The sequence below is a fragment of the Garra rufa genome, chromosome 13, assembly GCF_049309525.1.
Source record: "Garra rufa chromosome 13, GarRuf1.0, whole genome shotgun sequence".
In the NCBI taxonomy this organism is placed as follows: domain Eukaryota; kingdom Metazoa; phylum Chordata; class Actinopteri; order Cypriniformes; family Cyprinidae; genus Garra; species Garra rufa.
Genome location: NC_133373.1, coordinates 15,237,817 through 15,265,311, shown reverse-complemented (window position 1 = coordinate 15,265,311; position 27,495 = coordinate 15,237,817). Strand labels below are relative to the sequence as shown.

The 27,495-nt window shown below is 35.8% G+C and overlaps 2 protein-coding genes across 2 annotated transcripts in view; one reads left to right on the top strand and one right to left on the bottom strand.

Annotated features, from left to right (window-relative positions):
• Positions 1-75: 75 nt before the first annotated feature.
• sytl3 (synaptotagmin-like 3) lies at positions 76-11,408 on the top strand. The gene is made up of 15 exons (XM_073852729.1): positions 76-224; positions 503-718; positions 807-874; positions 1,039-1,093; positions 1,197-1,287; positions 1,387-1,441; positions 1,564-1,682; positions 3,590-3,721; positions 3,977-4,143; positions 4,284-4,383; positions 6,658-6,828; positions 7,198-7,279; positions 7,468-7,558; positions 9,381-9,577; positions 11,314-11,408. The coding sequence occupies exons 1-15, from the start codon at positions 76-78 to the stop codon at positions 11,406-11,408; spliced, it is 1,788 nt and encodes a 595-aa protein (XP_073708830.1).
• A 267-nt stretch (positions 11,409-11,675) lies between these two features.
• ezrb (ezrin b) overlaps positions 11,676-27,495 on the bottom strand; it is a 30,179-nt gene continuing 14,359 nt past the window's right edge. The window contains exons 7-13 of the mRNA XM_073853112.1: positions 23,583-23,679; positions 21,022-21,185; positions 19,536-19,666; positions 18,264-18,424; positions 18,084-18,176; positions 17,664-17,915; positions 11,676-13,770 (exon numbers count right to left, since the gene is read on the bottom strand). Of these exons, the coding sequence (XP_073709213.1) occupies positions 13,606-13,770; positions 17,664-17,915; positions 18,084-18,176; positions 18,264-18,424; positions 19,536-19,666; positions 21,022-21,185; positions 23,583-23,679 (1,063 nt within the window). The 3' untranslated portion in view covers positions 11,676-13,605. The remainder of the gene's footprint in view (positions 13,771-17,663; positions 17,916-18,083; positions 18,177-18,263; positions 18,425-19,535; positions 19,667-21,021; positions 21,186-23,582; positions 23,680-27,495) is intronic.

Genomic DNA, 27,495 nt, shown 5'->3' with positions numbered 1-27,495 from the left:
CATCTTGACCACTGAACAATTTTTCAGAATCTGCGCAAAGTGGCATCTTCTGAACTGAACTGAGCTGTGGAGGAAATGAAACTCGAACAGGAAAACTGGGAAGTCATATACAATCGCTTCTGCCCTATGGATCTCGGATTATTCCAGGCTCTGGAGAGAGAAAGAGTCCTCGAGGTTCTTCAGAGAGACAAAGCACTTCGAACCATTGAAGCAGACAGAATCAGGTATACGTAAATGTTTTTAGAACAACTTCTTTAGAACGTGTGTGTCCTTAGCCAGATAGCACACGTACGTCTGCAAGATGTCTGCTAAAAATTGCTTGATCTGGAAAGCACCTGCTGTGTAAACAAACATCTGACAGACATCTGTAGGATGTCAGTTTTACATACATTCTAAATCGTAGACATCGTAAAGACATCTAATGCATCTGAGGTCTTCTAGACGTATTGCAGACGAGCAAACACTCATGTGTTGAATAACATTTCAAACTAATTTATTTTAGGAGGCTGAAGGTAGATCTTCAAGGTGTCTGTCGACAGAGCTCCATGACCATCATGCGTCCTTATGGTCAGAGATCATGTGCACGGTGTCAGCGGATTCTGGGGAAGTTCTGGGACTGTGGTTCGGTGTGCTGCGGATGCAGCCATCGCATCTGTAAACGCTGTCGGGTCGTCAGGTCTGCCCAGGAGTGGAAGTGCACAATGTGTCATGCATACAGGTAAAGACAAATCCCAATGGATTTATACCAAAGTATTCAAATCTATGAGAAACGCATTATTAAACAATCATAATAACATCCCTTCCAGGGAATTTAAGATCAAATCGGGTGAATGGTTTCTGGAACAGCAAGCAAAGAAATTTCCAGATGTCAAAGGTTTGTCAGTTTTCATTATTTCTGAGGACAATTGTTCTTTTGAATTTACTAAATTTACACGTCACTGTTACAGTGGACTTTGTGGTCAACCACTGCATTCTTCAGCCAGTTTTTGTTTAATAAAAACATTGTGTAATTGACCACTGTCTTTTTTTTTTTTTCAGATAACAGTCATGAAACCATCGGAGACAAACTATTACAGTCTTATCAACGGCTCAGGTTGGAAAGCCTCTAATATAAAAATGGTTAAAATAATAATTATAATAATCACCTTTGGTTTAAGATGATTCTTGTGTTTTATTGTGCTTATTTTATGTTTTAGCTTTATTGCAGTTGTGCCTCCAACTCCTCCTCCAGTTTATGAACCAACATCATACAACAGATTGACTTATTTACCAGAACAGGTAAAGAAAGTAACGTTTTCTTTTTTTTTCTTTTTTTTTTCTTTTGTTGTGTTTCTTCATCACCTAATAATGTGATTCTGTTTATACTAGGACCTCAAAAAATCAAAGCCATTTACTAAATCTATGGAGAACCTGATGGTGTCTGTCAGTGCTCACATAAAAAGTAAGAAAACAAAGTTAAAGCTATGTCTCTACGTTAATTGTAATAACATTGTAATAACTCATATATCCACAAGAGTCTCTACAACAGCCTGATCTGGGATGTTTGTTTTGTCTTGATGCTAGAGTTCTCCAAATCTCAGAATGATTTGACTGTGGAAGCTGGTCAGCTGACTGTGGATCATGGACTCCTGCAGAACTCAAGACGTATGAGCCGATCAGAGAGTGCCATCAACAAAGTCAATGTAAGTCGATGCAGTATCGTCTACAAGCATTTGAAATGCAATTCATTTCCTGTAAACATCCTTCATTGCTGTTGATGCATGAACAACCTAAATTTGAGACTGAGCAGAATGATTTCTGAAGGTTAATGTGACACTAAATACTGAAGTAATGATGCTGAAAAAAATAAATTGGATTTTTAATGTATATAAAAATAGAAGAATGTTTTTTTTATATCGTAATAATATTTTCACAATATATATTTTTTTCTGTATTTTTGATTAAATACATAATACTTAACTCATTAAAAAAATCTTACTGATTCCAAATTATTGACCGGCAGCGTATGTGACCCTGGACCACAAAACCAGTTTTAAGTAGCATGGGTATATTTGTAGCAATAGCCCAAAATACATTGTATGGGTCAAAATTATAGATTTTTTAAATACCAAAATCATTAGGATATTAAGCAAAGATCATGTTCCATGGAGATATTTTGTAAATTTCATACAGTAAATACAGTCAAGCCTGGAAGCATTCATACCCCTGGCAAATTCTGACTTAAAGTTACTTTTATTCAACTAGCAATTTTTTTTTAATTAGAAATGACACAGACGTCTCCCAGAAGATAATAAGAAGATGTACAACATGCATCATTGTGGAAAAAAAAAATATTACTCAACTTTTATTTACATTTGAACAAAAAGTGGCATGCCCAAAATGATTCATACCCTTCTCAATAATCAATAGAAAAGCCTTTATTGGCTATTACAGCAAACAAATGCTTCCTATAATTGCTGACCAGCTTTTTGCATGTCTCCACTGGTATTTTTGCCCATTCATCTTTAGCGATGAGCTCCAACTCTTTCAGGTTGGAGGGTCTCCTTGCCATCACCCTGATCTTTAGCTCCCTCCACAGATTCTCAATTGGATTTAAGTCAGGACTCTGGCTGGGCCACTGCAAAACGTTAATGTTTTTGTCTGCTAACCATTTCTTCACCACTTTTGCTGTGTGTTTTGGGTCGTTGTCATGCTGAAATGTCCACTGGTGCCCAAGGCCAAGTTTCTCTGCAGACTGCCTGATGTTGTTGTTGAGAATTTTGTTGTAATGTTCCTTTTTCATGGTGCTGTCTGCCTTGAGATGTTGCCACCAGCAGAGCCCAGATTCATCAGGATTCTTTTTTACCTCTCTCACTATCCTCCTGGCCAGCACAGGTGTCACTTTTGGCTTCCGACCACGTCCTCTGAGATTTTTCACAGTGCGGAACGTCTTGTACTGTTTAATAATACTTTGCACTGTAGCCACTGGAACTTCAAAACATTTAGATATGGTCTTATAGCCCTTTCCTGACTTGTGAGCAGCCACAATGCGCAGCCGCAGGTCCTCAGTGAGCTCCTTTGTCTTAGCCATGACTGTCCACAAACCAACAGCAGAGAGCTTCTGTTTTTCACATGTTGAGTTGATTAAAACAGCTGTTCCCAATGAATCAGGATAATTAGGATGCTTTAGAACAGCTTGGACTATTTGGAATGGTATAGAACTTTGGATTTTCCCATAGACTGTGACAGTTTGCAAAGGGTATGAATAATTTTGCACATGCCACTTTTTGTTCAAATGTAAATAAAAGCTGAGAAATATTTTTTTCCACAATGATGCCTCTTTTACATCGTCTTATTATCTTTTGGGAGAAGCCTGTGTCATTTCCGGCCCCCCAAAAAACTTGCTGGTTGAACAAAAGTAACTTTAAGTCAGTATTTGCCAGGGGTATGAATAATTTCGGGCTTGACTGTATATTGAAACTTAATTTTTTGTATAGTAATATGCAGTGCTAAGAAATTCATTTGGACAACGTTAAAGGCGTTTTTTTGCACCCTTAGAATCCAGATATTTAAATAGTTGTATGTACTGATTGATTTTGTCTCTTCACAGCTGTGCAAAGTACCCAGTCTACCCAATCTATCCCAGAACACCAGAGGTGTCGATCATTATGCTTCAACAAGTACACTTTACCTTACAGATGACGACGCTTCATATACATCCGCATACAGCGATGAGCAAAGGGTATGTATTCACAGGACATTTAAAAAGTTTTCTGTTTAATCAGATAACCGATGAGTACAGATCTCTCAGGAAGCAAAGTGCCCAACATTCTGCAAAATTCTGCAAGATAACTGCAAACACGCTTAGATAACGCTTATAGGCGTATGAGGATGCGTGCTGTATTGTGTGTTAATTCTCTCTCACGACTTTCAAACATCAACGTAAAAAGTGTAATGTTAATAAATATGAATTTATTCGAAAATCTGTTTTGTACAGGACAGCAACAGCAGCACAGGAATGGACTGTGGGATCTTTGAAAACACTAGTGTGACTGGAGAAGTAGAGGCTGTCTTCGGTTATAACAACAGGACGTCCTGTTTGGAGATAACTATCAAAGCCTGCAAAAATCTGATGTTTGGAGATACGAAGAAGAAATGTCATCCGTAAGTTGTTTTGATGGAGCGCATGTTTGCGGTGCATTGCAGACTGTACTATAAATGTTAGGAGAACATTGTTGCTAGAACATATTTGGCTCATTTATGGTTGGCCTAAAAAGAAATGTTGTTTCTTTCTAAACAAACAGGTATGTAAAGGTCTGTCTGCTTCCAAAGAAATATCATGATTATAAAACGAAGACAGCAGTCAAGAGGGGAAATAACCCGGTTTACAACGAAACCTTTACTGTGAGTACTATTTTCATTAGTGGTGGGCATAGATTAATTTTTTTAATCTAGATTAATCTAGATTAAATCTTGAAATTAATCTAGATTAATCTAGATTAAAATGGCTAATTTGAATTCTGCTGAAGGCATTCAGAATATGTGTGCTACCCAAATAATGACTAAAAGTAAGTCTTTGAGAACGGGTTTCTCAAGCCAGGTGGCGCATTAGACCAGGCGCTCATCTCCTGTTTCCAAAATGCATTACAAACTGCTTGACAATTGCATTTACAACACAATTAACTATACAAACTTGTGTAACCAAGTACTTCTGCGCAAAAGGCTGTACGACGTGCGCGTTCCAGTAAAATATACAAGCGCGCGGTATGGATAGCGTATCTGCGTTCATCTTCCAATAAACTGCGTTGCTTTTAGAAGCGTCAATTCAGTTGTTGCATATAGTTTAATGTCTTTATTTCGGGATTATCAAAGTAAATTATAACTCAAATTTGAGATTTTACTGGGACACAGCAGATTTTCACTGGGGCACGTGCCCCAGTAAAAAAGGGTATAGCAATGCACGCACCTGCCCTGAAGCGTCTTCATAACTGCATCCATGTCTGCGCGTCTCATTTGTGGTCATTTCACAGAAGTTGAAGACTTGTTCTCGCCCCCTACAGTGCAATTCAACTAGATATACGTCATCCGCGCTAAAATATCAAAGTGAAAGTCATCATATCTTGCGTAGTTTAGACCCAGCTCCCAACCCAACTTTGAGAATAGATTAACGGCGATATTTTTTTTATCGCGCGATATGAGTCTCACGTTAACGCAGCACGTTAACGCCGATAACGGCCCACCTCTAATTTTCATGTTTTCCATTTTATTTTAGTCATTTTTATTAATGTGCCACTATAGGTTTTGTTTTTTATTTCACTTTTAGTTTTAGTTATTTTAGTTTTAGTCATGTTAGACTAAATGAAAATGGGACATGTTGCCTTTAGTAGCTAGGTGAAATAAATTAAGTTCAAATTTTAGTTAATATTTGTTTAATTTCAAGTAACAAATCATTTTATGTTGTTTTCGTTTTAGTTATCTATAATAACCCTGCAATGATAGGACATTATTATCGAGAGTCAATAAAATAGCAAAGTTAGTCAGTTTTGCAATAAAAAAAGCAAACAAACAGATGCTGAGTAAAATAGATAACCAAAATATTATTTGTTGTTGTTCTCGCAAGCTATGAAAATGATTTGTGATTCCACAATCACATAATGAATGTTTACCGGAAACAAAAATTAATTTAATTTAATTTAATTTAATTTAATTTAATTTAATTTAATTTAATTTAATTTAATTTAATTTAATTTAATTTAATTTAATTTAATGACATTAAGATGTCCATGTCAAAAGAAATTGACAAAAGTGATTTTATGTCCATAAAAAGCACATTAAATGTAAGTAAAGTGCCTACTTTTAAGGTTTCAAATAAGTTTTTGGAGATTAAAATGTCAAAATTTGGTTGAAATAATGTTACATTGTCATTCAGTGTAACCAAATATTTATGTTAAAATTCAAACAACATGCTTATTCTGACTTGTACATATTAAAATATATAAAAGAATAAGGGAGCATATTATTTTTTGTGTGTTTTAAATAGGCCTAAGTAAAAAAAAAATCTTACTGACAAATGGGCAAAACATTTAATAATAATAATTAAACAAATGTAGAATTACAACAAATTAGTATTTTGGAGTGAAAGCTATTTGTCTTTTGATTGTCATAAATTGATTTGTGTTGTAAATATGCCAGACAAGATTGTTACACTAAATTACATTTTAGTGAATGTCTTCTGTAAATTAGGAAAACATGTATGATATTTATTTTTACTCAGAAAAAAAAACAAACAATTAAATTAAACAGAAAACGTTATATATATATATATATATATATATATATATATATATATATATATATATATATATATTTTTTTTTTTTTTTTTTTTTTTTTTTTTTTTGAAAGAAAAAAACAATTTAAAGCAGTATTACACTTTTTGATTTTATGCTTAAACCCTTTTTCGTCTTAGACACATATATGTATGCATTTATTCATTATTTTTTAGTTGTGACTTTTTATGTGTATTGAGTTATTTTACATTTATTTCAGCTGTATTTATTAAGTAAAATATATATATTTACACTCTTTTTTTATTTTCTAAAATAGAAATGCATTGAAAATGTGACTATATTTTGAGGGTATTGTGTGCTGAAATCTTTGGTTTGTGTCTGTGTTTGCAGTGTGTGGTTGCTCCTAGGCAGCTGGGCAGCAGTGTAGTTCAGGTGTCAGTGTGGCACTGCAGGGGACTCAAGCGGAAGCTCTTTCTGGGCGAGACGCACATCCGTCTGGCAGACTTGTGTCTGGAGAGCACAGACACTCAGCGCTCGGTGTGCTACGCACTCGGCCCAAAGGTAAGATCAGTCAAACTAGACTGACCTCATTAGAATTAAACTATGAAATGATCTACTCTTAAATTAAGTCTTTAAGTGCTTTCTACTGGGCAAGTTGTAGCCCATTTCTATTACCCACTTCAAGTCAACATGAAATCACAACTGACTGCATTTAATTCACAGTCCAAGACTGTTTGCTTTTCTACTGAATCACACAGACTATACACTAAATTAAATTATTAAATAAAAAAATAAAATTGAATTATTAAATATTTAATGTTAGCTCCATCTCATAATATTAACAGATATAACTTTTGATTTTAATGCTGGATTTAACATAAACTGCTCATTGATAAGTTCAAAATGCTAAAGCTTGTTCTTTTATAACAGGGTCATCCACTGGGTGGTGATGAAGAGCTGCTGCTTAAAGCTCAATTCCAGTTTCTGCCACAGACTTACCCACATACAACCGGTATGAGACTAGCACTCCCTTACACACTTTCAGCCAGCCTAGAATATAGGAATATGAATATGTGTGTGGATGAGAGAAAGACTCCCTTTTCTGGGCTTATTATATAAGCAAATGTATTTAAACTCTTATTAAAGATAAATTAGGCCTATTTCAGAATTAAAAAAAACACTCTGTCACTTTATCTACAGACATTTTGATTGGAGCAGCAGGACAGCTCAAAGTCGTCATCACTGATGTGTCAAAGCTAAGCTATCTGTCAAAAACGGCTTACATTGAGGGGTGAGTGGACTGTATGTATGTCTGCAGTGTTTCAAATAAGCTTATACAGTGCCTTGCGAAAGTATTCATACCCCTTAAAACTTAAAAATATATATAATTATGTTCCTGCCTTATGTTAAACTGCTTTAAATTACTTTTTTCCCCCACATCAATCTACACTTCATACACCATATTGACAAAGTAAAAACAGAATTGTCACAACTTTGTAAATTTATTAAAAATTGCATAAGTATTCATACCATTAACTCAGTACTTAGCTGAAGCACAAGTCTCAAGTCTTTTTGGTATGATGCAACAAGCTTTGCACATCAACACTTGGCAATTATCTGCCATTCTTCTCCTCACCTCTTCACCTCTCAAGTTCTGTCAGGTTGGATGGGGGCAGATGCACATTTTCAGGTTTCTCCAGAAATATTTGATTGGGTTCAGGCCCAGGCCACTCAAGGACATTCCCAGAGTTGTCTATAAGCCACTCTTGCTGTTTGCTTAGGGTCGTTGTCCTGTCTGAGGTTCTCAATATCTCAATATTTTGGTGCATTGAGCTTTCCTTCTACTCTGATGAGTCCTTCAGTCTTTGCCACTGAAAAACAGTGCCACAGAATAAAGGCTACCTTCATCACACTTTACTTTTAGGATGGTACTCTGCAGTACTCTGGTTTCCTTCAAACATGATGCTTGGAATTGAGGTTCCTCAGACCAAAGAATCTTGTTTTTCACAGTCTGAGGGTCCTTTAGGTGCTTTTTTTTAACTGAGGAGAGGATCGAGTCTTGCCACACCACCATGAAGCCCAGATCGGTGGAGTGTTGTAGTGGTGTTTGTCCTTCTGTAAATTTCTCCTGTCGGCATTAAGGTCATGGAGCTCAACTAGAGTGACCATCAGCTTCTTGGTCATCACTCCACTTGGTCACCAAAGCCCTTCTCCATTAATTGCTCAGCTCTAGGAAGAGTTCTGGTCGTTTCGAACAGAGACTACATGCATCTGTGAATCTTCAATGCAGCAAATCTTCCCCAGATGTATGGCTTGATGCAGTCTTGTTTCTGAGCTCTACAGGCAGTTTTTTGACATTGGGGCTTAGTTTTTGCTCTGATGTGCATTTTCAGCTGTAAGACCTTTCATTAAGACGTGTGTGCCTTTCTAAATCATACTTATTCAATTAAATTTGCCAAAGGTTAACTTCTCTCAAAGTGTAGTAACATCTATATGATATGAATGCTACTGAGCTAAATTTCAGTTGTCACAGATAAGGTATGAATACTTATGCAATTGAATTATTTAGGGTTTTAATACATTTGCAAAGATGTTAAAACCTGTTTTTTTGCTTTGCCATTATGGTGTATGGGGTGTAGATTGATGGTATGAATACTTACGCAATGTACTTATTTTAGTTTTTTTTTTTTTTTTTTAGATTGATGTGGAAAAAGTAATTCAAAGCAATTTAACATAAGGCAGCAACATAACACAATATAAAAAAAAATGAAGGGGTATGAATACTTTCGCAAGGCACTGTATAAAGAATAATGTTATGGTTGTAAAATTATAATATAAAAATAGTGTGTATTTAGAATACATAAAATGATCAAATGTCATTGCCACCACAGAATGCTATTCAACAATAAATAAATAAAAAAAGAGTAATTTACAGTAAATGGCATGAAATCAAAAATGTATTGTGAAAAGTTTATTTTCCTAAACCTGTATATGTATATTTTTGTATGTTTTATGTATTGTGAAATTGAACTGACCCCAGATTTTTGAACAGTACTATGGCTAATGACTTTAATGCATTAAAGTGTATTAATTGTGTATTAATATCTTTCCAGGATTCTTTGCCTTCCTGGAGATCGAGAGCTGGTGCAGAGAACTCCAGCGCTGAAGAAAACGGCCAGTTCTGTTCAAATGAACTTCAGCAGATTCTCGCGTCAGGAGCTCCAGCAGGCCACGCTGCAGATCAACCTATGGGAGAAAAACACCTTCAGCCTTGCTGACCGTTTACTGAGATCAGCACGACTGACCGGAGGTGAGTTCCACACACATAACAGACACTAAAGGCAGCCTAGATATTGTCCACTAAATGTTTAACACCTAAAAGCAGTGTAAATGATGTACACTCACATGAGATCAAGACTCAGTCATACACAGTGAGGGAAAAAAATATTTGACCCCCTGCTGATTTTGTACGTTTGCCCACTGACAAAGAAATGATCAGTCTATAATTTTAATGGTAGGTTTATTTGAACAGTGAGAGAACATTTCAAAAAAGATATAAATTGATTTGCATTTTAATGAGTGAAATAAGTATTTGACTTAGTACTTGGTGGCAATCACAGAGGTCAGACGTTTCTTGTAGTTGGCCACCAGGTTTGCACACATCTCAGGAAAGATTTTGTCCCACTCCTCTTAGCAGATCCTCTCCAAGTCATTAAGGCTTCAAGGCTGATGTTTGGCAGCTCGAACCTTCAGCTCCCTTAAGGATTAAGGTCTGGAGACCAGCTAGGCCGCTCCAGAACCTTAATGTGCTTCTTCTTGGGCCACTCCTTTGTTGCCTTGGCCATGTGTTCTGGGTCACTGTCACGCTGGAACACCCATCCATGACCCATTTTCAATGCCCTGGCTGAGGGAAGAAGGTTCACACCCAAGATTTGATGGTACATAGCCCCGTCCGTCATCCATTTGATGCGGTGCAGTTGTCCTGTCCCCTTAGCAGAAAAACACCCCCAAAGCATGTTTCTACCTCCATGTTTGAAAGTGGGGATGGTGTTCTTGGGGTCACAGGTAGCATTCCTCCTCCTCCAAACACGGCGAGTTGAATTGATGCCAAAGAGCTTGATTTTGGTCACATCTGACCACAACACGTTCGCCCAGTTTTCCTCTGAATCATTCAGATGTTCATTAGGCCTTTACATGTGCTTTCTTGAGCAGGGGGGCTTTGCTCAAGATTTCAGTCCTTCATGGCGTAGTGCATTACTAATTGTTTTCTTATTGACTATAGTCCCAGCTGCCTTGAGATCATTGACAAGATTTTCCTGTGTAGTTCTGGTCTGATTCCTCACCGTTCTCATGATCAGTGAAACTCCACAAGGTGAGATCTTGCATGGAGCCCCAGACCGAGGGAGATTGACAGTTATTTAGCGTTTTTTCCATTTGTCAATAATCGCACCAACTGTTGTCACCTTCTCACTAAGCTGCTTGGCGATGGTCTTGTAGCCCATTCCAGCCTTGTGTAGGTCTACAACCTTGTCCCTGACATCCTTGGACAGTTCTTTGGGCTTGGCCATGGTAGAGAGTTTGGAATCTCATTGATTGATTCTGTGGACAGGCGTCTTTTATACAGGTAACAAACTGAGATTAAGAGCACTGCATTTATGTGAGTGCACCTAATCTCAGTTTGTTACCTGTATAAAATACCTGGGAGCTAGAAATCTTGCTGATTGATAGGGGATCAAATACTTGATTCACTCATTAAGATGCAAATCAATTTATAACTTTTTTGAAATGCGTTTTTTTGGTTGTTATTCTGACTCTCACTGTTAAAATAAACCTACCATTAAATTATAGAACGATCATTTCTTTGTCAGTGGGCAAACGTACAAAATCAGCAAGGGATCAAATAATTTTTTCTTCCACTGTACTGTTTGACGTCAGTACGTTTTTTACATCTATAAATGCTCGCCAGTAGACTCTAAAAATAGTTTCTGCACACAAACACAAAAAAAATCTGGGCTTGTATGTCATCCTGTCTGCTTGTTTCGGCAGAATTGTCATGGCAACGTCTGCATCAGATGCCAGGAGAGTGGCATGACTTCGTCCTTCCACTTCAAGCAAATGTCAGCACAAGCATGAGGTCATGAATGAAGAACGTGGATCCTTTCCATCAACCCACAGATCCTGGCAAGCGACAGCTGTGCTTACAGGCTCACGAAGAACCAGAATCACTTCTGACAAACAAATGCCCACATTGTCTTAATGCCTCATTTTTTTTTTTTTTTTTGACATGAACAATTTTCTTTATTGTTGTTGTTTTATTTAAAGTATATATTATTTTGTATTCATTTCATAACTTATTTAATAAACTATATAATTCACAAAGATTTAATAAAAAAATAAAACACACCAAGTTCTCATCATAAATCTTTATTTGTAATATAATAAACACCTTTTAGGGGAAAATAAATAAATCCAGTTGTTGTGAACCTTGATATTTGAGTTTATATCACTATGCTTTACATAATAATAACAACTCATTATACACATAAATCACACTTTAAAATGTTAACCCAGGGTCAACTACAGTAGTTTATAATCTGGGTTAGTTACTCATATGCCTTTGATATAACAATTGAACTTCATAACCCAGGTTAAAAACAATGTTAAGCCCTTGTTAAAACACTTTCCATCTGCTTCTGGTTGGTAGTGCGAAGTGTGAAAAACTTATTTGTGTAAGGTTTGAAATAATATTTCAAACACAAGCGCTCAAAATGCTGCGAGTGATTAAAACAGCTGATTTTGATGGGAAAAAATCAAGCATGAATTAACAGTCAGGATCATTTGGAGAAAACAAATACATTTAAGACCTTCAGCCTCTGTACAAAAACTAAAAAAGCAAAAACATTTTTTTTTTTTTTATCAAAGTGGCACCACATGGTTATAGGCATCTCAGAAACAATTTGCTAAATTGTCATAATTGCCCATTTGTATGTCTCAGATCAATCTGAATGTCTAAAACTTTCATTCTTGTTGAAAATATTTTACATTTGGTCCCACCAGCATAATAAAGGTGTCTTAACAGTACCTGATTTGTGCTATTTTTAATAGTTTTAATTAAAATATGAAGAGCTGCTAGCAAGTCTGTGAGAAACTCATTGCTCACAGAACCACCAACACACCACATATCAATTCATTTAGATACCTACTGAGATTACAAAAGGCTATTAAAGTTTCTGAAAACAAATCTTCCTTCATCCCACTGTCATGGCAACAAACATTCAGTAACTAGTTCAAAGTCATAAAAAAATCAGTAACTATGTAGGAAATCTAACGATTTACCATGCATTTCAACATAATCCAATATATATAAAAAAGCATAACTTACATATAAATCTCTTCAAAAACAAAAAAAAGAATCTAATAAGTACGATCATCATTTGGGTCAGTACCGAATTCAATAAACAAATGAATCTGTACTGTCATTAGTAAAGAAGCAAAGTACATCCACCCAGAAACCTTAAATAACCCAAAGACTGAATAAATAAACACTATAACAGGTATCCTGGCAGAAGCCATATTCAACATGAATGAAAGAGTTTTAGACAATACATTAAGATCATACTGCAAAGCCCTGTGCTGAGTGGATCATTAACAAGAAAAAGGGGGGAAAGTACAACCACTTACTTATAACCCAAAACTAGTAAAAACTATACTTTGGCCAGATTATTGAAACACATTTAACAAAAGGGGGATGCATTATTGGCACGTGTGTTTAAAAATTATTTATGGCAAAAGCAGATTTCTTTCATTACATTCAGTGAAATTGGTGTGCGTCTGGGAAGTTGGTAACATTTTACAATAAGGCTATAAATGTTTAAAATTTAGTTAACACAATTACCTGAACAATTTATTAACCTTGGTTAATGTTAACTGTTATACATACTGTATATATGCTGTGTAAATGAGCATTAAATCACATGAAGTTATCACTAATTAGCTGTACAAACCAATGAACAAATTACCATACATTATTAAATCATGTTAAACATGTTCATTGTTTGATGATTTCTTCTACATTAATTAATGCTACAGTACATAACCTTACTGAAAAGTATTACCATGTGCATTTTTAATAATTTAGATCTTAGTGCATGTTGAACCAGTGTTCATATCAAATGAATCAAATTTGTTGCATTGCTATGTGCATGTGTGTGCACTTGTGGTTTTGTACGCAGGTTGTGCCTCTTGCATTGACCACTCAGGTAGGGATAGAAAGAAAATGGACATGGGCTTTGAGACTCCTCCCTTCCCTCCCTCCCAAAGTTTCCTGGTCCAGATATTTTATAAGGCCTCAAACTCATCAATCCTCTGTTTAGTGTTGCCCTGGCGGATCTGCCGGAGAGTTTTGTATTTGTCTCGGCCGGCACGCATGTTCTCCGTGTGCAACAGGTCGTTCTGAGTCTTCTTGGTGTCGTCACGAGCGTGGGCCAACTCTGAGGTCAGAGCCTGTAAAGAAAGATAAATGTCAAAAATGTAATGATTCTGATTTGTACCTGAATCAGAGCTAAATCCAAGAGAATTTGTCTAATAGGACTTCCTGTCAAACAAACGCAGTCATAAATCCTACATGATAAAATCATTGGGATAGGGTTATGTTTGGATTAACAACTTGGAATAACATTGTTCAGTCCTAACCTAGCGCAAGCGCCTAAACCCATTCAAAACAATTGGATGCCTAGTTAATAACGCTCTTATCATATATTCTCTTCTTATCTATAGTTCCCTCTGATATAAGCTAGGAATATGTTATGGTTGAGCTTTCAGGGAGGGATAGTGTTTGAGCTGTTGTGAGATAATGTTTGGATTGTTTGATAGTACAGTTGTTATAGGACAAATAAAGTACAGTATGTTATTTCAGGAACATGACCTACTTGGCAAAAATCCCATAGACCATTCCCAACCCCAATTATTAACTAACCCTAAAGGCTGAGGGAAATTAAAGGTTTACAAGTCAAGGCCCAGCCCGGGCCTAAATCCAAAGCCTAATCCTATTTCCAAAATCTCTTTGGTTGTTAAGAATATTGTCTAGGACCAACAAAGATCAGTTAGCAGTGACAACCTGATTAACCAAAGTAGGACATGTTTGTAGACATCCCTGGTGCTAGACAACTAACCATTCCGGTCATCCAGTGGTGTCCTGGAGGGACAGAGTTTCTGTTCTGCCTAGCAAGACCTTGATAAGCTTGTCCAGGTGTGTTTCATTGGGGTTGGAGCTAAACTCTGTTTGGACACCCCTGCTCTCAACCAAGCATAGCTCTCGGTCAGGAGTCCTTTAACCCTGCTACTGGAGAGCTACAGTCCTGCAGATTTCAGCTTCAACCCCAATCAAACACAACTGAACCAGCTAATCAAGGTGTTCAGGGTTGCTTGAAATTACAGCCAGGTGTGGTGGAGCAGGTTTGGAACTGCAAGACGATAGCTCTCCAGGAGCAGGGTTGGAGATCCCTGGATCTAGGTCAGTGGTATCCAAACTCAGTCCTGGAAGGTTACTCTCTTGCAGAGTTTAGCTCTTACTTGCCTCAACACACCTAGCCTGGACATTTCTAGTACACCTAGTAAGACCTGATTAGCTGGTTCAGGTGTGTTTAACTGGGGTTGGAGCTAAATTCTGCAATACAGTGGCCCTCTAGTGCCGAGTTTGGCTACCCGTGATCTAGATCCATCCAACCAAAACCCTAACCCCAATGTTCTTCTAAAAAGAGAGGCAAATTACTAGTTGTTTCAGGGCAGGGGTTAACCATTTCTAGTGATGTAGAACTATATTAGCCACTTTCTGACATACAGTAGTTCCAGTACTCCCCAAGAAGGGTTAGAGCAGGGATGGGCAACTTCGGTCCAGGAGGTTGTATTTGATTAGGGTTGGAGCTAAACTCTGCAGGACAGTGGCCAGTATAGCTCTATCCTAGGGGTGTCCAAACTCGGTCCTGGAGGGCCACTGTCCTGCAGAGTTTAGCTCTAACTTGCCTCAACATACCTGCCTGGAAGTTTCTAGTATGCCTAGTAAGACCTTGATTAGCTGGTTCAGGTGTGTTTAACTGGGGTTGGAGCTAAACTCTGCAATACAGTGGCCCTCCAGGACCAAGTTTGGACACCCCTGATCTAGGTATATCCAATCCTAAACCCTAACCTCAACGTTCGCCTAAAAGAGAGGCAAATTACTAGTTGTTTTAGGGTGGGGTTAACCATTCCTAGTCATGGAGAGCTATATTAGCCACTTTCTGGCATACAGTAGTTCCAGTACTCCCCAATAAGGCCTAAAGCAGGGATGGACAACTTCGGCTCAGGAGGTTGTGCTTGATTAGGGTTGGAGCTAAACTTTGCAAGGCAGTGGCCCTCCAGAACTGAGTTTGGACAGATTTCAGCTCCAACCCCAATCAAACACAACTGACCCAGCTAATCAGGGTTCAAGGTTCAGGGTTGCTTGAAATTATATAGCCAGGTGTGGTGAAGCAAGGTTGGAACTGAAGTCTGCAGGACAGTGGCCAGTATAGCTCTATCCTAGGGGTGTCCAAACTTGGTCCTGGAGGGTCACTGTCCTGCAGAGATTAGCTCCAATTTGGACCGAGTTTGGACACAACTGATCTAGGTCTACCCAACCCTAAACCCAACCCCAATGTTCTCCTAAAAAGAGAGGCTAATAACTAACAGTTTCGGGGTAGGGGTTAATCATTCCTAGTTTTGGAGAGCTATATTAGCCTCTTTCTGACATACAGTAGTTACGGTACTCCCCAAGAAGGTCTAGAGCAGGGATGGGCAAGTTTGGTCCTGGAGGGCCACAGTCTGCAGAGTTTAGGACTCAAGTTGCCTATTTCTGGCCTACAGCCTTGAAGTGGATCTACATACCTAAAGAGACTTTGGTCTCTTGCATTTGCACTTATAATGGGAACCACATGGTAACAATCTCTAGTGCTGCTTTTCTTTTTGTTTTTGTGTGCAAAACAGCTATGCTGATAGAGGAAGCTGGTTCAGAGACTACAGTAAGAACGTTCTGCAGAAAAGTGGATCTCCATGAGTTAGAATGAATAACCCTGTTCTAGGCCCTAAACGTAAAATCAGAAAGGTTGATAGGAATATTGTATAGGACAGAGGTATTGAGCCCTGCTCCATGAGAAACACTGTCCCTCAGAGATCAGGTCCAACCCTAATCAAACACCATCTAACCAAGGTTTTCAAGATTACTTGAATCTGGTTCAATACCACTAATCCAGGACCAATAAGGTCTTATAAGATACAGTAAGGTAGCTCACTATAGCGCCAGAAAAGATTAGTTCCGAAGCCAACAAACCTGGTGAAGACCTTGGCCCAATGTTCTTGGACTAGAGTTCACCCCTTGAACAGGGGTGTCAAACTCAGTTTAGCTCCAACTCTACTTAAATGCACCTGAACCAGCTAATCAAGGTCTTTAGACAAGTATTTTGATATCTTGAATCTGGTTGGAGCAGGGCAGGGCAACTTTGGTCCTGGAGGGCCACTATCCTGCAGAGTTTAGCTCTAACCCTAATCCAACACACCTGAACAATCTAATTAATGTGTTCAAGATCACTAGAAAGCTACAGGCAGGTGTGGAGCTAATGCTGCTTAGGGGTTCAGGAGCTAACGCTGTGTTCATGCCATATTTCTGTAATTTCAAGATGATGGAATTATGCTTTTCTATGGCAACGCTATCAGCGCCTAAACAGAGCCTACGTTGGTCAGGTGGTTCAGTGCTCATGTGGTACAAGTTGTAGCTCTCAGAAGACTCCCAGTTCACAATTTGTAATTACAAGTTCTTCAAGGATATAAATACTTTTTACAAGTTGGAATCTCATAATTATGGGAATTCTGATATGGCATGAATGCACCTTAAACTCTGCAGGACGGTGGCCCTCCATGACTGAAGTTGCCCAGCCCTAGGTTGCACCTACACTCCGCAGCACAATGTCCCTTCAGGAGTGGAGTCTGACCCATGTGTACTAGAAGAACCAAACTTTCCAGTAGCTATATTACAGAAACACCCAAACTCTACAATAGTACTTTATGTGTTCAATAGCCATGGTGATTTCAGTTAGGAACATGCTGGAGTTAGATCTTAATTTAAGATTTAAGGAAGTATGGAATAACGCAAGGCCAGGGGTATCCATCCCTGCTCCCGGAAGGCTACCATCCTGCACAATTTAGCACCAACTCTAATCAAACACACCTGGACCAGCTAATCAAGACATTCAGAAATATTTGAAAATAACAGGAAGACAATTTGGTGCAGAGTTGCAACTAAAGATTCCAGGAGCAAGGTGGGCTACCACTGCCATAGGCTCTAATCATGGAGCCAAGGACAGTTCAAACAGCAATGTTACACATACCAACAGCTGTTTCTGAACTCGTTCATTCTTCTCAGCCTCAGTAATTCTCTGTTCTTCGTAGCGGTGGTCATTGAAACCTCCTGTCTGGAGGTCTGCACTGTAGGTACTGTTGCTCTCCCCATCGTCATACTCATTCTCATCAGGTTCATATGCAGGTGGTGGTGGAGGAAGAGGAAGAGGAAGAGGTGGCTCCGTCATCACCTTGCGAAGCTTCTCTTGGGTGGTCACCAAGTCATCTTGGGCCTCTTGTGCCTAAAAGGACACAGTCCAACACCACAAAGATTTAATTTTTGAAGAACTCAAGAATGCACTATAGCTATGGACATACAGACAGCTTTTAGGCAAAATATGCAGAAATGCAAACTCCTCAGGGTTAAAAATCACTATTCCCAATATAGGTTTATGTCTTAATGGTCTTACTCTGTGCTGCCATGTCATAGCTTCGTCCTCCTTGCGTTTTTTGGCTTCCTCCAGCAGTGCAATACGAGCAGTATGTTCTGCCAGCTCAGCAGCCTGCGAGAGAGGAATGAGGAGGATTGTTAATGGAGAGGGGAATGAAAGCAAAATAATATTTTAAGAGAAAAAGTGCTGGGTTCTCACCAGCTGTTCCTGACTCTTCAGCTGATCCTGGGCTTGACGGGCCAGTTCCTCCTTTGCGAGCAGGGCTGCCTGCCTCTCTGCCTCCAATCTGGCTGCCTCCTCCTCTGCCAGTCTCCGTTCACGCTCCAGCTGCTTAGCCCTCTGCATCTGATCCTGCAGGTCTGAAAACATGCATCCAGATTTAATTTAAAGTGCTTTTGACTTGTGCAGTATATTACAAATTATGCAAGGCTGTACAGTAGCTTTGTGTGAAGAACATTTGGTATTCACTGAACTGAATTGACTGACTATATTGAAATTTTTGTCTCAAACGTTCACATTCAAGCAGTGCTTTTGGCCCAAGGACATCGTATTAAATTATTTCGAACCAAACTACATAGCGCAAAGTAAATGCGGCAGAATGTTTTGACTGGCCCAAAGTAGACATCTTACGTCAGTCCGTTCTGAACTCGTACATGCTCATCCCGGTAATCTTCATTCTGCGTTTACACACAGCATCATACTAGTAATTTACTGGTAATGTTTCAGCCTTCCTTACTGGTAAATTGCCAGAACAAACTTACTGGTATTTTTAAAACGGTCCTGTTTACAGCTGATCCCTTAAAAGTAATGTTATATTGTGGCAGACAAAATACAAGCCACAAGATTGAGGTACCATTATTTAATCCAGAACAACAACACATAGATTAGTGTTTTCACTTATTACATTCACACATATTACTAATTTCTGAATGAAAAATTCTTTGGCTAATAATGTAGTCTTATACCGGATATCAGAAAGGCAAGCTTTGTGGCAAACACAAAAGAAAGATGACATGTGAACACTACAGCAGAAACAGTGTAACAGGTGCGGTATGACACCATCTTGTGTTTGTATTGCCAGTCAATGGTATTGTCAGCTCGAGCACAGTCATGATCAAAGTATAATGTCTCCGCTTTATAGAATAACAAGCTAAAAGGTTACATAAACTGAAAAGACCAAAGTGACTGTATTTGGCTTGACGTATCCAATTATGAGTCACATTTTCCATACGGATTCACAGCACAACAACAAGCAAAACAATAGTCACAGTAACGTTTGATTTTTTTTTTAACTATAATCTATATTGTGCTGTTTAATAAAACTAAAAACTGGCAGCTAAAATTACATTTCTTTTCTGAAATAAAAATCATATAAACATGATACAGCAATCAACTTACGTTAGACAATAAAATATTTAAACATGTTTCTTATGATATTTTACCAATTACAAACAAACTCTGGCGTCTTACCTTTTTCTGCTTTTTTGGTCTTCTCCTCAAACTGGTAGAGTCGCATCACCAGCTCCTGTTTCTCCCTCTCCATCTGCTCTTTCTCTCTCTCTATGGCCTCTCGTCTCTTCTTCTCACTCTCCAGCTGAGCTCTGCAGATAAGACACAACCAAAAGTATAATGACGCTTGCTCAGGACACCGCTCTATACCCACACGCAAAAAGTAATCTCTCATTAAGGATGTGACAGTGAGAAAATGTTCACACCGGTATATAAACTTGCGATAAAACCGGCATTACCAGTATCACCCGAAGGGGACAGAGTTTGAGATGCTTTCGCGATCTTGGTATTATGTTTTATGTGAAAACACAATCGTCTGTTGCGGTAACAACTTATACTTTATTTCACTTTCTTAGACTAAAACTAATGCTTTTACATTACGCTTAAAAACTACATCCACTGTCTGTCATTGTTTCCTCATTTGCATAATTTTTGTAAAAACATTTTGTATACACATTTTGTTGAGTATACACCAGGCTGTACACCAAAAGTGCTCTCACTGAAAGCGCCTCGGTCTTTCATTCTCTTCACGCAATAAGTAAATTCGGACTCTTGCGAATTCGGACTCTTGCGAAACTCAAGTCTCTGTGAAACATTGAATTTGAATTTATCAATTTTATTACCATATTCTATTCATACCGGGCCTTGCCAAGCCAAAGTCTTTGTGATATATAGAATATAGTCAACATAAATAAATAAATAAAAGCAAACACAAAACAAAACTAAAATTTAATTCAATTTAAAAAGAAATTTCAGTCAGTTTCAATTCAGTCAAAAATCAGTGGAGAACATGATTTATAATATGGCCAAAAAAATAAAAAAGAAAAGAAAAAAAGGGAAAAAAAAGAAAAACATAACATTATTATAATACAATCAAATAAAGTAAAATTCATACCAGGCTTTGCCAAGCCAAAGTTTCTGTTAAATATATAACATGGTAATAAAATAAAATTAAATAAAAAAAATAAGTCAAATTAAATTAATACCAGGCTTTGCCAAGCCAAAGTCTCTGTGATATATAGAATATGGTTAAACAAAAATGAATACATAAATAAATATAAAATAAATACAAAACAAAACAAAATTAAATAATTTTTTTTTTAAATATCAGTGTCGAATATTGTTTAGAATATGGCCAAAAAAAATGAAAAATGTAACAAATTCAAATATAATGAAATAAATTAAAATAATATAAAAAAAATTAAAATAAAATTCATGCCAAAGTCTCTGTGAAATAAGATTCCAAGTGTAGAATATGGCCAAACAAACAAAACAAAACGAAAAACCTAACATAATTAAAATAAAATACAAAAATAAAATACAGTAATTCATAAAATAAAAAATTAATAAATACATAATAAAATAAAATATGATCTCTTTTATGTCCTGCAGCATCTGCTGATGAGACAACATCACTCCTCACATCACCATGGTGATTCATCCTCACCTCTCCATCTGTTTGTGTTGTTTCTCCTCTCGAGCCTGTGCTTTCATCTGCTGCACCTCGATGGTGTCCGGCTTCCTGCGGCGCATGTAAAGCTCATGGTTCCCCATGCACAGCTGTAGGATACGTTTATTAATGCGCAAACGTGGGGCGTAGAACACAAAATCCTGCAGGGTTAAGAAGGAAGAGACAAGAGGTTTAGTTGTAGAGGTTATAAATCATTCAATTTATTGATCTTTGATCTGTATTTATATAATCAAGTCCTGTGATTATAGAAATGTAGAACCTATAGAAACTGTTGTTCTGAGCAGCCGTAGACAGACCGGCTCTGACGCTCAGAGATAACGTTCTGTGAAGGCCAGCCTGTCAAAGGAGACTGACTGCTGGCCTTTATCAGGCAGAACAGCCCCGCTAAAACTAATGACTCTTTACTGTGAAACGCCAGACGTTACAGTGATTTAGTGTTTGTGTGTCAAAACAAAGCTAAAGCGTCCCTAGAAAGCTTCTCAAGTGTTTTTGAGTGTCACTTTGCGTTCTAATAGGATTTAGAGTAGTGCTGTGCTGTAAATCCTTAATCTAGTTGTTGTTCCCGTTCAAAAATGGCCGGTCTTTTTAAAATGATCACCAAATCTTGGATTAAATCTTTCTGTCAGCTTGTTTTCTTTTGGTTAGCACAGGTTTTGTCATGGTTTTCCTCAATAATATGAACTTATGCATCTCAGTTTTTGAGTGAGGAGAAGAGGAAAAAAAAAAAAGACAAAAACATTTGTTGATGTTCACTCAAAAACTGAGGTGGGAATTACCTACGGCCAATCAGTTCCATAAAGAAATATGAAATCCATTTAATTGAAAGAAAATAAATTTAAAAAATCTAATATTTGGTAATAATTTTGCGTAATAATAATAATAATAATAATAATAATAATAATAATATTATATATATATATATATATATATATATTACATTTTTGTAATAATTAATAAAAATTGTAAATTAAATTTTAAATGCATTTGAAAATAATTATATAATTTATAAAATAGTTATAACTAACAATAATAATAATAATAATAATAATAATAATAAACAATAATAACTTAAAATAAGTCTCATTGATCTAAACATATAAAACTCAGTTTTTGAGTGAAAACTGCAAAAAAAACAAAAAAAAAAAAACATTATTTGTGAATAATTTGGGCAATGTTTAATGTTGGCAATATTTGGTAATAATATTGCATAGTGATAGATTTACAATAACTTTTTTTGTAGGCCGAACATTTTGACCCGGGAACACAACATGAGGGTTAATACTTAGAATCAGCTTTTCTTTATATATTTTCTGAAATTTAATATTAGTTAAAGTTTTTAATAGTTTTTAATATTTTAACATTTTCTAGCTTTAAAAATGTATTTTTAGTTATTTTATACAACCTTTTGTACATCATTTTTTTATGTATTTTAAAATAATACCATTTTAATTTTATTTATTATTTGAATCATAATAATTACTATTAATAATAAAAAAAGAATGAATGAATGAATACATAAATGAAATGAAATAAAATAAATACTTTCTTGCCATTTCTATACAAAAATAAGAATATATACAAGTGTAAAATATGGCCAAACAAACAAAAAAAGAAAATAAAAAAAATATACAAATTGACTTTTTGTGTGAAAAGAGCAAAAAAAAAAAAATAATAATAATAATAAATTGGGGATAATTTTGGTAATGTTCAATGTTGACAATATTTGGTTATATTGATAGATATGCAAGTGATAGATTTACAAATAATAGAAGAATATTTTTTGTAGGCTAGATATGTTTTAATGGGAAGAATTAGAATAATCTTTTATTTATATATTTTCAAAATTTGAAATGTTAGTTTATTTTTTATTATTTTAACATGTTTTCTGCATTTAAATGTATTTTAGTTTTAATTGTAGTACTTTTATTTATGTTTTTATTCAATCATTCATTTATTCATTCAAGCAACATTTCTACTTTGCTTTTTGTAAAGTTTTCATTTAATATTTCTATTTCATTTGAGCTTTGTTTTAAATAAAAACAATAATTTAATCATTTTAATTCACATTGAGATACAGTGTGGTCCAAAAGTCAAAAACCACCAGTGAAGATGCCATTTAGCTTTTTTTAATACATTTATTATTATTGTTATTATTATTAGGTTTTTGTGTAAAACCTGATAATTATGATATCCAGCAGTTTTTAAAGAACACCTTGTGCCTCAACAACCTTATGTACAAAGTTTATGTACTCAATGTCCCAAATGTACCTACAAATAGTGCAGATAATTGAATGTTTTACTCATTTATTCATTATAACACTTCTTTAACATTTTAGTTTTAATCCTAAAACTTAATTTAAACTAGATTTTGTATCCAAAATGTAATCCTAGATGTTTCAACACTGGTGTGACATAAAATGTCTGTTTATTAGGGTGGAATAAAACAAGTTTTATTCTCGTCGAAGCAGTTTTTCAGTTTCAGGTGGGACTGTGAGGTATGAATGTGAGGCTTGTGTCGCAATCATAGTTTCACTCACTGGAGCTTTTTTATCTATAGGCTTGATGACAAACTTCTTATCGTTGAAGGAAATGTTTCTGATTTCGCTCCAGGGGAATCCAATTTTCGGAGTGAGTCTGTAAAGACAATGATGAAATCATAAGAGATGTTCTGTATTCATACCGAACATACAGTCATACAAAACAAACATTGCAGGGTGGATGAAACATAACATATGAAATCCCAATTTAAATAGACGTGGATGACAACCGTCAGACCTCTAGTTGCTGATCGAGCAAAAATCTAAATATTAGCATTGAGATGAGTTTGTAATGTAGTGAGAATGTTGTAGCGCAGGCATGACGGTCCAACGCTGAGATACTCAAGGAATGTAAAGACAAGGACGGGCCTGTGATTAACGTGAGCGGATGACATCATCGCAGTAAGGAGCGTGCCGTGTGATCTCTTTGTGGAGCTCATGGGAGTGTCCTTACAACTACGCCTTCTAACGTGCATGTCGCTTGTCTCTATGCGTAGCCAAAGGAACACAAAGCTATTATGGCCCACCTCACATGACACACCACAAATGTTCCCTAAAACCAATGACACAATGGTTAAAATAATTAAATATGGTATGCAAGATCCTGCACATGTACCACGTTCAATTGTTTTTTTTTATTTTAAGGACTTATGTATTAAAAACACTTTTTAAAAAAATCATCGTGACGGTAACTATATATTAATGATAACACTTTGAAATAAGGTTATTAGATTAGATGACAGTTATTTCATTTACTAACAATGAGCAGTACATCTGTTACACTGATTATTGTTAAATGTAGTAACACCTTCAAGAAGGATCAAGAAGGATTTTCTAGACAAGTTTAAATTATTGTCTCGTTTTCAGAAAAATCAAGTCAAAATTAAGTGAGTTTTTGCTTCGAACAAGCTAAATGATCTGGCAATGGGGTAAGAAAAAATACTTCAAACAGAAAACATGATTTTTTTTCTTACCCCATTGGCAGATTATTTAGCTTGTTTAAAATTTAATGTCTTAATTTTGATTTGTCTTTTCTGAAAACAAGACAAGAATTTTTAATTGTCTAGAAAATCCTTGATTTAAGAATTTTTAGATATTTTGCCTGGAAACAAGACAAAAAAAAAAAGCATTTTTTGCAGTGTAGTTAATGTATTAACTAGCATGAACGAACAACACATTACATTATTTATTAATCTTTGTTAATGTTAGTTCATAAAAATACAGTCGTTCCTTGTTCATGTTAGTTCACAGTGCGTTAACTAATGTTAACAAACACAACTTATGATTTTAGTAATGCCGAAAATAACATTAAGCTTAATAAATGTTGTAGAAGTAGTTCATTGTTAGTTCATGTTAACTAATGTAGTTAACTCATGTTAACTAATAAACCTTATTGTAAAATGTAACCGTTAATCTTAACTAAGCAGATACTTTTGATTTTAATAATGCATCAGTAAATGCTGAAACTGACATGAACTGATATTAATAAATGCTTTATTTTTTTTTCAATGTTAGTTCATGTTAACTAATGCAGTTAACTTTTATTATTTTATGTGACTTTATTGTAGTGTTACCATTTTAACAATTGAGGCAAACAGTAGTAGTAGTAGTAATAATTTTTTTCCATTGATATTAAATTGAATGTTTTAATTTTATATTTTTTATATCAAGTGTCAAATCGCGATTAATCGCATCCAAAATAAACGTTTTTGTTTACATATATACATATACATATACACACACATACATACATATATATACACAAAGACGAAAAAGGGTTTAGGCATAAAAACAATACGAGTATTACTGCTTTAAATTGTTGTTTCCCCTCCCCCCCCCAAAAAAAAAAATTAAAACGTTTTCTGTTTAATTTTATCTGAGCAAAAAATAAATATCATAAATTTTTCTCTAATTTACAGAAGACACCCACTAAAATGTCATTCAGTGTAACAATCTTATCAGGCATATTTACAACAACAATCAATTTATGACATATTAAAAGACAAATTATTTTCACCCAGAATACCAATTAGTTGCAATTCTACATTTTTAAAATGTGCCACTATCCTAGGTTTTGCCCATTTGTCAGTAAGAATTAATACACTTCCTTATTCTTTTATATATATTTTAATAAGTACAAATCAGAATAAGCATGTTGTTTGAATTTTTACATAAATATTGTGTTAATTGACCAAATTTTGACATTTTTATCTCCAAAAATGTATTTAACCTTAACCTAAACCTTAAAAGACGACACTTTACTTACATTTAACATGCTTTCTATGGACATAAAATCACTTTCTGACGTGGACATCTTTGACCCACATGCATGTGTGCGTGTGTATTTATGTATACATACATAATAAATATAGCCTACACAGTACACACACACACACATAATAAGTAAAATAAAACTTATTTTGGATGCGATTAATCTAAACTATGGTATTTTGGTGTATAGATGGGATAGAATGCAACAACTCTTGACTGTTCCATTTCTCCTTTCATATATTTTATATAATTTACAGTATTGTAAGAGGCCATCATTTTTGTCCTCATAGTGCTATGATTGTACATTTGGTCTATAATATGTCTCTTGCTTGACTCGGTTGGCTCTAATGGGAATATAGTGCCAGAAACATGTTCGTGTAACTTGGTCTAGGTGGAATAAAGCTGCTAAAACATGCTTGCTTATTTTTTCCTCTTGTGGACAGAAGGCCTAATACATTAAAAATCAATCATTCTTACTTTTAAATGAAGGAAAATGCTAAACTGTATTAAACATTTTTAATTAAAAATAAGTATTATTATAGCAATTATAGGTTTATTTTAAGGTGTCCTTTTTATACTGCAATTACACAAATAAGTACTGAGTAATTCTAATTAACAGCGTGAACTTAATATGGGGTTAGGTTTGGTTTATGGTTAGCTTCTTGTAATTATGCATAATTTACTGTTATTACTATAGTAAGTACATGTAAAATGTCCAACAAAGACTCTGTAAAATAAAGCGGCGCCTAATTATATAGTAATTGTTCATTAATTGTTCATTGTTTGTTCATATTAGTTAATACATTAACTACCAGTAACAAATGGAACCTTATTGTAAAGTGTTACCAAGAACTCAATAGAATCTAAATCTAGAATTGTTCTAACAATTTGATGCACTGTAAAAAGTTTTTACCAGTTTCAACTTAAAAACGTAAGTTCAGCAGCTGCTTTAAAATTTTAAGTTAAATCAACGTAAAACTACTATTCATTTCAACTCACGACATAAACTTAGTTAAAATGACTTGTACTTTTAAGTTGATTTAACTTATGAGTTGAAATTACTTGTACTTTAAAGTTGATTTAACTTAATTTTAATGCAGCTGCTAAACTTAAGTTTTTAAGTTGAAACTGGTGAAAAACTTTTTACAGTGTGGGGATAATGGAAAAAATAAAGCAATCAAAAACACCTTGTACTGCATTTTGGCATTAGCCATTACTTTTTCTATCAAGGCGTTCAGTAATAAACTATGACTACATGCTTTTGGAGACATGTTTGTCATATCTGAAGCTAAGGATATGGGCCACTCAGCAGATACCTTGAAGAGCACAGCTAATGCAACAACTCAAGCAAAGATTCAATGAATGTGAACTATTTCACAGGTTGTGCAACGTGGTTTTCTTATCTTTACGTGTGTACTTGCGAAGCCTTCTCTCCGTCACATACACAATCCTTGCCCAACGTTTTCAAGGACTGCATAGCTGGAAAAACCAGTCTTTGTTGCTATGGTTAAAATAGAGGGCATTGTGGGGAAAAAGCCATTAGTCGCCACTGCACTTACGTACACACACACAGATCTCTGTTCGTGGAAAGAAGAGCACCGTATTCGAAGGACAATGTCCTCAAACCAAACTAAACCACAAC